Genomic DNA, 10,137 nt, shown 5'->3' on the forward strand with positions numbered 1-10,137 from the left:
TTCCATTTGTTTTTCTTAAGAATTTTTGGGATTATCATGCTTTTGGCAGACAGTTTATCTTGTACATCGATTATTATTATTATTATTCAGAAGATAAGCCCCTATTCATATGGAACAAGCTTACAGGGGCCATTGACTTGAAAAGCTTCCAAAGACAACCCTACGGTGTTCATTTGAAAGAAATTACAGAAGATAATAGGAAATACAGAGAGAGATCAGTTATAAGAAAAGAAAAAGGATACGTTAATAAATAAACTGATAGCAGCATAAATAAATTATTAAAATACAAGGTGAATTGTTTTAGGGTACTAATGCATTTCATCTTCCCTTGAATTTTCGAAGTTTTAATTGCACATCATTACTTTAAGGAAAATAAAATTCCATATGATGATAAAAATCCTCATTAGATTATACATCATCTGATACTGCTGCTACTGTCTAATAATAAGTAGATGGGTCAGAAGGCCTATTACAACGCCGTTACAAGTAGGCCTATGACGTAACTTCCCTATATTCCTGGATCTAAGTGTAGTGTTTGCCTGTGGCTTCATATTAGTATAGAAAAAATTAACATCCAGGAAGGAAAGCTTCCCAAGGAGCTCTAAAAATGCTCCCAATAAATCTGGAGAGTTTGTTCTCAAGTCATCACTAGATTTAGAATTTTTAGAATTTTCACTACGATGAATATTGCTGTTCAAAATATATTTTTTTTATTATATTCACATAACAGCAAAGTAGTGCAACGAACAGACATTAATGTATGACGTCACCTCATGACTTGTCATTATGTGGAGGTCTGTAGAATATATGAGGGAACACGTTGCTGATAAATTTTCGTATTGAGTTTTTGTCTCTCATGGAGCATTTTTCTTCCTCTTTTTTTGTCACTGTATGTTATAGGAAAATTATGCACAAAGAACAGAGAGAGAGAGAGCACAGAAAAATACTATATATATATATATATATATATATATATATATATATATATATATATATATATATATATATATATATATATATATATATATATATATATATATATATATATATATATAAATATGGAGTATATATATATATAATATTTACATTATATATATTATATATATATACATATATATATATACTCGTATATATATATATATATATATATATTTATATATACATATATATATATATATATATATATATATATATATATATATATATATACATATAATATATATGAATAAGAACTTGAGCAAGAACAACTAACAACTGCCTGAATATGACAGCTGCTTTTGCATCATCAAGGAACATCAAACCAAATAATGAGAAACACAGCCAGGGATACAAAAATCGCTCTCACTTGTTAAGGCGAAACAGAACTAAAGAAAAATAAAAGCTACGAAAAGCATCCACAAGGTCTTTATTGAAATTTCGTGCATAAATAAATCCATGGTTACTATAACCACACTCTAAGGCAGGTCTAACAGATGAATTTCCAATCATGCAAGAACCTTTTAACATGAAGAGCATAATATCTACTTTATCATGCAGTAAATGACAACATTGGATTATCATCTAGTACTACCAAAAAAAAAAAATGTGTTGACGGGAAAAGCAAAAAAACAAAATAAATACTTGTCAACAAAATCTATTGTATCCAAAATTAACTTTACCTTAACATTTTCTTAATCACTTTATTTTCTACACCTACACACACGACGCCAGAAGACTCATTTAATCAGTCAGTTACATATTTAAGTCTATTTATATGAAGTCTGAATCTTGACATTAAAGTTGTCGCGTGTCCCATTGACCGAAATTTTCAATCAATGACTTAAGCTGAAGAGAAGAGATGCTTCTTCTTCGTTTTAAATGATCTCGGCGCATCTTGCAATGATGCACGGAGAGATTCCCTGTAAAAAAAAATAATAATTATAAATAAATATATAACAGGAAAGAGTAAATGGAATAAATCAGAAGAAGAAATTAAATTGACTTATTATTGCATTTCAATCTCGTCACTTATTTCAAATGGACTGTAATGAATATTACGCCGTAGACATTTAAGAAAAATGAAGGAACACACGATCAAAGAATGGATGAAAACATGAACTGGTACATACATGCACTCATGCAAGCCCATAAAACATACTTTTGTACTTTTATCCTCTGATTAACTATGCTTTATTACTCCTGGGCTTACTATACAAGAAAATATCTGAAACAACTGTTCTCGAGTGCCGGAGCAACGACTGTTCTCAAACGCCACAGCAACTTACCCCGAAGGAATTCTTGGGGTAACAGTTGTTGAAGAAGCCGATGATGTGTTGTCGAATGTCAGGTCTGCCGACTTGGTTCAGGTGCCTCTCCATGACCTGGGAGATAAGGGTGATTGTTATGGCTGGTATATAAGAGTAAGAATATGTGTATACTTGAATGCGCAACGAATCCAGAGTCTCTCTCTCTCTCTCTCTCTCTCTCTCTCTCTCTCTATATATATATATATATATATATATATATATATATAATGTGTGTATATAATATATATATAAAATATATATGTATTTATACACATATATACATATACATATATATGGATCCATATACCATATATATACATTATATATATATATATGTATGCATATACATATACAGACATATATACATATATATATATTATGAGAGAGAAAATTACAAAACTTAAAATATACATACATTACACACATGAGCGTTGAAAGCAGGTCTATTTATTTACTCTATTTTTTATGTATGTATTTGTGTATATATGCATGTATGTCTGTATGTTTTTACATTTGCGTGGGGGACGAGTGTCTGTACGAATATTGCGTGTGCTTGCGCGTTGTTATAGCATGAAATCATACCAGTACCAGTATACAATTTTAATGTTTCAGTGTGAAGGAACTTTCTCTTCTGAACTCTCTATTATCAGGGAATTCAAACGAAAAAAGAGAAATCTAAAAAAAAAATACTTACGGGTTTCATGCACTCCTTCAAAGTGAGTTCTACTCGTCGAATTTCATGGAAGAAAAGAAAAAAATAGATTAGAATTGAAAAGCAAATTACCTTTTTGTCTCTTTTTTAATAAAACGTCTTATTTTAATTACTCGAATTACCTTAACACAAATTTTCTCCAAGTTTGCGATACAGAATATTCACCCAAACATGCATATGTATAGATTATACTGTACACATGCTATTCAGTCATATTGCAGGTAATGGAAGTAAGAGCAAATAATTGCATAGTCATTACATGTATAAAAATACATTCTGATACATTCTGCTATCCATATTTACAGTGAAGTTATATATATATGTATATATATATATGTATATATATATGTTTATATACATGTATATATACATATGTATATATGTCTATATATATATATACATATGTATATATAACTAAATATTTATGTATATATATATACATATATGTATGTATGTATATATATATATATATATATATATATATATATATATATATATATATATATATATATATATATATATATATATATTGTCCAACTCACCTGTGTTGGTACTGCATTCTTCCTGTGATGAGGTGAAGGTCCTGGTGGGCCGGATGAGAGTCTCGCACCTCTTGCAGGGCTCGGTTTCGCAGACGCGACGTTCTGCTTCTGTAGAGAGGTCAAGTAAACCTTTAGTTAGAAGGAACAGTAAGGTTACTAATCGATCAATTTATGGGGGAGGGGGGCTGGAGAGGATGGTATGAGGGGCAGCGACGAGTATTATAGTTAACGTAAAAGATTAGAGATTGATGAAACGCAAAACCGTTACAGAGAAAGTGATCACTGATATTTTACAGACAGGCAGGCATACGAGAGAGAGAGAGAGAGAGAGAGAGAGAGAGTTTGCGCTGTATGTTGCCTGGTCCAGAACGCTGCCATTTTTTACTATCTTTTCATTTTTTTACATGTTGCAATATTCATCACAAGGATGGACAGTTGCAAACGTCTCACGGGCTGCTCAAGAATCAAGAACCCGTGCAGGCAAAAGGCCACCTTAAAAGCATCACTTTCAAAACAATCTCCACCAAATCACCTCGACGTGAAATAAATCAACAAACAAAATCAATCTGCTTTTACGTACCTATCCTCTCTGTTAAATTCTTGTTGATATCTTCGTAAGACGTGACGACCTGTGCACATTTCCCGGCTTCTGTGGGTTAAAAAATAATTGCAAACGTCAGTAATTAATTTTATGTGTCAATTTTTATTCCCTTATGCCAATGCATTTGCGTCGTCTGGTAAAAATTCACAAACCAATTTCAATTTTAGAAGTTATTAATGAGGTTTCCTCAATATAATGTTGGCTTCAACAGTTCAATAATGAAGTGGAAATATAAAAACAACAGTTACATAGTGTGAGTGAGTTTCTTGCATTTTCATATTTATCCAGTTTTTGTATTTGTTTACAATCACCATAACAAAACATACCTGTCTTGTTGGCCGTGCTGTTATCACGCATCCGGAAGCATTCCTCGACCCTGTGGGGGCAGTTGGGAATTTCCAGGAAGTCGCACACGGCCGCAACTGAAAGTATGACATCATCGTTATCACAAAAACTGTAAGAAAGGTTGGGTTAGGTTGATTAGGTTAGGTAACTGCTCATAAGATAAATAAAAAATAAACTCAATGGAAAGGAAGGCTATCGTGTGACGGGAGTTGCTTTGTTAACCAGACAAACACAGTAGTTAGATCATAGTGCTACTGAATGGATTCAAACGAGGAATGACGAAATGGTTTGCACGTGTAATGAGAAAGGGGAAAGGGAGAACTGCGTCAAAAATATTCTTTAAAACGATAGTCCTCTTCCAGTAGGGTTAAATAATACAGTAGATTAATGTATTAACATGCATATCAATAGTAAAAAGAAATAAACAAAAAGGATAGCAACCAAACGGAGGTCTATTTTTAGATAAAGAAAAGTGTACATAAACACAGATAAATACATAAAAATTACATCCTAGGAACATGACCATGAACGGATCATAATATATCATTCCATTCACGGCACCGTTAGCGTTTGATGTGTAACGACTATGTAGACTAAAAATAGGGACACCGCAATTGCCAAGGGGGTTTCACCTGTAATTTAGGAGGCGGGGGAAGGGGGAAACAGTGGCTGATTTTTCAGTACATTTAGACCGAACTTTTTATAACTGGAAACTCTCTCTCTCTCTCTCTCTCTCTCCGTTCAACTGTGTTCGTATATAGTCACACACTTTTGCACATTATTTTCGATCTCTATTAGTAGACATAGTGAACATAAGAGAGGTACACCCATACAGGTATATCTAGTAAATGTTTGTAAATGCCACAGTGTATGCAGGGGTTCGATGAGCTGCTGGTGAGCCCTCTGAGTTGATGCATGACGATTTCAATGTTATGATTTACTGAACAGAAGGTTCGTCTACGATTCAGCAGTTAAAAAGATGTATGTGGGGAAATTGCTTAAGTTTGTATATATATATATATATATATATAATATATATATATATATGCATATATATATTATATTATATATATATATTATAAATACAAATGTGTGTATGTTTTGCTTCATAAATATACACGTATTTATACACACACATAATAAATGAATAAATATATATACGTTATATATAAAACTGATAAATGTACAAAAACCCTTCACAAGTAGGTCCTTTCCCATTCTTAAATTCTGACTAGAAACGAGAAGTAAAACATACGTATACATGTTCGCAAATATACATGTACAAATGTGCATCTGAGTTAAAAAAAAAAAAAGTTAGAGAGAGAGTGACAAAGACAAAGAGGGAGAAAGCAGGCAACCGTATGTATGGGTACAAAAGAGCTGTGGCGTAACCATAACGGATTCAAATCCCGCGACCGTTACATCATTACCAGTTACGTATATCGTGTCATTCGCCCACCAATCACCGCGATCGGTCATGCAGGCGGCTGGCTATCAGATCGGCTACTTGCATGGAAGCAGTCTTCTAACCTGACGATGCAATTGCATGGTCAAGCGATTTGCAACTGTCATTGCATCATTATGGTGAAAATGGATAGCACTGTGGCAATGTGGTCCTGAACTCTTGATCTTCATGAGAGGAAAAAAGATATAAAAAGAATGGACGCTATCAAGGACGCTTATAGGGTCGTATAGACCGCTGCTGGATTTCTCTTTGTCTGGGATTGCTCAGAGTAAATTGATGGTTACGATGTGCGGTCATTTTGACTTTGAAATTTATTTAGCCAAGGTTTCTTTGCATGGAAAGCGTTCGGCGAGACTTGAATGATTGCGTGAGTGCTCTGAAGTGAGTTTAAAGCACGCGTATTCATACATGCATGCACGCACACACACACTATATATATATATATATATATATATATATATATATATATATATATATATATATATATTTTTTTTTTTTTAATTTATATATTAGTACATACATGACTTTTATGCTCACAAATATTAGGTCACAAAATCACTTAATGCTGATTTCACTATACCTTGGGAATAACTTACACCGCAAGGGAATTATAATTTGTAAGTGCTTCGTACCCCGGCCAAGATTCAAACTCGGCATTTGGTTTAGAAAACGTGATAAACGGTAACGACTCTGCTCTAGATATTCCTGTCGAATTCAGGTTTAGCAACTGGAATCGATATCAACCCATCTCTACCATGTATATATATATATATATATATATATATATATATATATATATATATATATATATATATATATATATATATATACCTTCGTATTGGGATAAGTGTCCGACCTATGAGAATCAAAGGATAACAACTCTAAAAGCAACTATGGCAACTTACTGTTTTCCTTTGTGGGCGCAGAAGAAGAATCACGTTCAGTTGCGTTTTGCCCAGGCCTCAGAGTCGTAGTTGAAGTCGTAGTTGTAGTAATGGTTGTGGATGAGCTGGCAGAGCTTTCCGTGGTGCTACTTTCGCCTGGAATAGCAAGAATACTTTATAGTTTCGAGTTTTAGTTATGAGGTTAACTGTCCTTACAGTTCAAACCGGGAAAGGAGGAGGGTAATTCCTCTGCAGACAGACAGAGGCTGAAAGACAAATATTGTTAAAACAAACATCGATGAATCCCAGAACATCTACAAGAACGTTAACAAATTCGCCAAGAAAATATAAAAATAGGAGATCAAGTAAATGCGAAAAGTGAGTCTATTGATAAATAAATAACTACACGGATCAATATAGAAGCTCACAAGGAAATGTAATATACTTACGTCTGTTTCCGGCAGTGCTGGACCTGTCAGTGGTAGTAGTACTGGGGGTAGTTCCAGTGACGGCCCTCTCTGGAGCAGCTGTTGAAGTGGACGTGGTTGTATTATCTGGAATAATCGAACAGGAGGGAAAGGAGATTAGAGCCACGATTTAGGAACATTTGAAATAATTTATCAGTGTTGTTCTACACATTTTGAGAAAGTGTAAATCCTAAATTACTCTCACGAAGAATGATTTACCCGATTCTACACTAAGGTGAAAGAACGAGGTAATCAAATATCATAGTAACTGAAAATATTTGATTTATTATCAAGAGATATAAAGTACCACTATTCCTATCTTGATATGAACTCAAGGTTCCCAAGACTTTCTAAATTTCATATCCATTGAGATTTAGGTCCTTTCATCCTTACCTGTTGTTCCAGTGATGTTAGCCATGGCATCTGAGAACTTATCCAAGAATCTTGTGCATTCTGTCATCTCTGATGATTGGATAAAAGCAAACACATTTTAACTTTTGATGATGAAGAAAGGACTGGGAAAGTACTACATTAAATGGCCTTCAGCGTTCAGATAATTACGGCAGAGATATTTATAATTTTAGCGAATCAGTTTGAAATCCACAAATAAACTTGGGAAAGTAATATTGTAGTCAGAGATAATCGAGGACATATATTCAGTAGCCTCTAACATTTATAATATTGCAACAAAAACGTTTATAATTTAAACCTATTTTCGAAGCAACAGTTATACTTCAGAAAATAAGATCGTATGGAGGGAGATATAATCAAGGACTTATCTAGTTTAAACAACTTTCAGCATTCAGGAAATTGCCACAAAAGCATAATTTCAAAGCCAAGCCGTAACTGGCAATTAAATTCTGAAAGTAAAAAAAGCTGGCTCCACCAACAAAAAATACAAAGAACAGGAATGAAAGATAAAAGATGCTTTAAAGTAAATGGGTAAATAATTTTCTTTAATTTATTCACCTCTGCTCAGTGTTCTTGGAACGTTTGAGCCTGGCCCGACCATAACAAGGCACTCTTGGAATCGGTCCACGCAGTTGCGTTCGTCAGATGATCGGCACAGAGTCGCCACTGGAAGGAGAAACACTCAAATCAGGCGAGGGAAAAGCTAGGCCTAACTGAAAAGTCTTATGCACTTTTCGACTAGCACTATCTTGTAAAGAAGTAGGGTGTGATATTTAATGTAACAATATTCATATAAGAAATACTGAATTTCCGTAATAAATCAAGTTAAATAAGCCTTTGATCCCCCAGGGGCTAGTGCTAAACACGGCGAAACAGTGTAGATGAATCACTGTTTCACCGTGTTTAGGACTAGCCCCTCGGGATCAAGGGTCCCTAAGTGAATTGGTGGTTTCACGAATGCCCTGAAAATTTCAGGGATTTCGTGAAATCCCTGGTTTCACAATCTTACCGTAACAAATTGGGGCTAAGTCACAGTTCAAAAAAAAAAATAAAAAAAAACTAGGCATAACTGAAATTCTTATGCATTTTTCGACTAGCACTATCTTATAAAGGGGTAGGGTATCATATTTAATTTAACAATTATTATTAAAGAAATACGAAATTTCCGCAGTTTATCCAGTTAAAAAAGTTGAGGCTATGTCCAAGTTAAAAAAACAGGTTTCAGTGCTGGATTTCGGTGCCAGTATCAAGGTTCTATTTACGAAAGAGTTTCAAAAGTTCAAAAACCATGTTGAGATAAGTATAGTATGAACTGAAGTCAAATTCATGGCAACAACATCTATGACTTCAGATTATCAATGAAATAAATTATATGAATAAAGGTCTTTAGTCACATTCTTGGTAAGGACACAAAATATGGATATCATACATCAACATCATATGGACATATTTACAAATTGCATTATATAGCTGCTGAGTGGAAAACTCAGATGCATTTTTATCAATAAGGACAACCTTTATATAAACATGAAATTCATTAAAATGAAATAGAAAGAGCCAAAATAAGAAATAAGACTAGACTTACTCTGTTCCCTTGTAATAACAGGTTCCTTGGCTGTAGTAGTTTCGGGCTCTTCACTTGTTCCTAGAATAACGTTTAGGCAGATTAGCAAAAAACAGCTATACCAAACATTAATCTAGAACTTATTTGATATCAGACAAGAATAAGTTAGGCATGTTTTTCAGCCGTTTTACTTTTATCCTCCTAGTCTCATGGTCTGCTAAAAGGAAAAAAAAAAATATGCTCTTCACAACCAGACAGCAGCATTGGGGGTTACAGGGTAATCACTGTCAGTTCTGTGAATTTGCTAGTGGGAAACAAAACTTTAGAGATGACTGTAATATATATATATATATTAGTTTCTGAATACCAGGACATTATTTAAATCTATAGATTAGTAAACTATTAAGATTTCGTCCTTCGGTCCCCATTTTTTGAAGAGGTGTTGGCTGAGGCCCATCACTAGAAAAAAAAAATCTTCAAGCTAAACCATTCTTAACTGGCTGGGCTGATCTATAACAATATTGTAACCTTACCGTGATTATTGGAGTTCTACTTCAATAATCACAGAAGTTTACTCTTATTTCTTTAATGATTGAAATTTCCTCTTGTTACTTCATTCGCCAGGTGATTAATCCAGTTGGTTCACCCACCGTAAGTTTCCTCTTTTTAACTCACCCACACGAAGTTTGCTCTTGTTACTTCATCCGCCTGATGATTAATCCTATTATATCTCACCCACCTGAAGTATTTTCTTATTACTTTAAACAACGAAATTTTCAAATACTGTACTCACCTGTAGCGTCATCAGTTCCTTCTGTGGTATCAGCAAACTGGGCGAGGAATGACGAACATTCGATCATC

At 33.9% G+C, this 10,137-nt stretch overlaps 1 protein-coding gene across 7 annotated transcripts in view; it reads right to left on the bottom strand.

The window, feature by feature from the left end:
* Positions 1-1,388: 1,388 nt before the first annotated feature.
* LOC136849756 (uncharacterized) overlaps positions 1,389-10,137 on the bottom strand; it is a 167,465-nt gene continuing 158,716 nt past the window's right edge. For all 7 annotated transcript variants that reach the window (XM_067123154.1, XM_067123159.1, XM_067123156.1 and 4 more), the window contains 12 exons: positions 10,070-10,137; positions 9,298-9,357; positions 8,271-8,378; positions 7,695-7,763; positions 7,284-7,388; positions 6,856-6,990; positions 4,467-4,562; positions 4,120-4,188; positions 3,540-3,647; positions 2,980-3,008; positions 2,265-2,360; positions 1,389-1,898 (listed from right to left, as the gene is read on the bottom strand). The exon at positions 10,070-10,137 is cut by the window's right edge and continues 1 nt beyond it. In XM_067123154.1, coding sequence (XP_066979255.1) covers positions 1,854-1,898; positions 2,265-2,360; positions 2,980-3,008; positions 3,540-3,647; positions 4,120-4,188; positions 4,467-4,562; positions 6,856-6,990; positions 7,284-7,388; positions 7,695-7,763; positions 8,271-8,378; positions 9,298-9,357; positions 10,070-10,137 — 988 coding nt within the window. In that variant the 3' untranslated portion in view covers positions 1,389-1,853. The remainder of the gene's footprint in view (positions 1,899-2,264; positions 2,361-2,979; positions 3,009-3,539; positions 3,648-4,119; positions 4,189-4,466; positions 4,563-6,855; positions 6,991-7,283; positions 7,389-7,694; positions 7,764-8,270; positions 8,379-9,297; positions 9,358-10,069) is intronic.

The sequence above is a fragment of the Macrobrachium rosenbergii genome, chromosome 21, assembly GCF_040412425.1.
Source record: "Macrobrachium rosenbergii isolate ZJJX-2024 chromosome 21, ASM4041242v1, whole genome shotgun sequence".
Lineage (NCBI taxonomy): Eukaryota > Metazoa > Arthropoda > Malacostraca > Decapoda > Palaemonidae > Macrobrachium > Macrobrachium rosenbergii.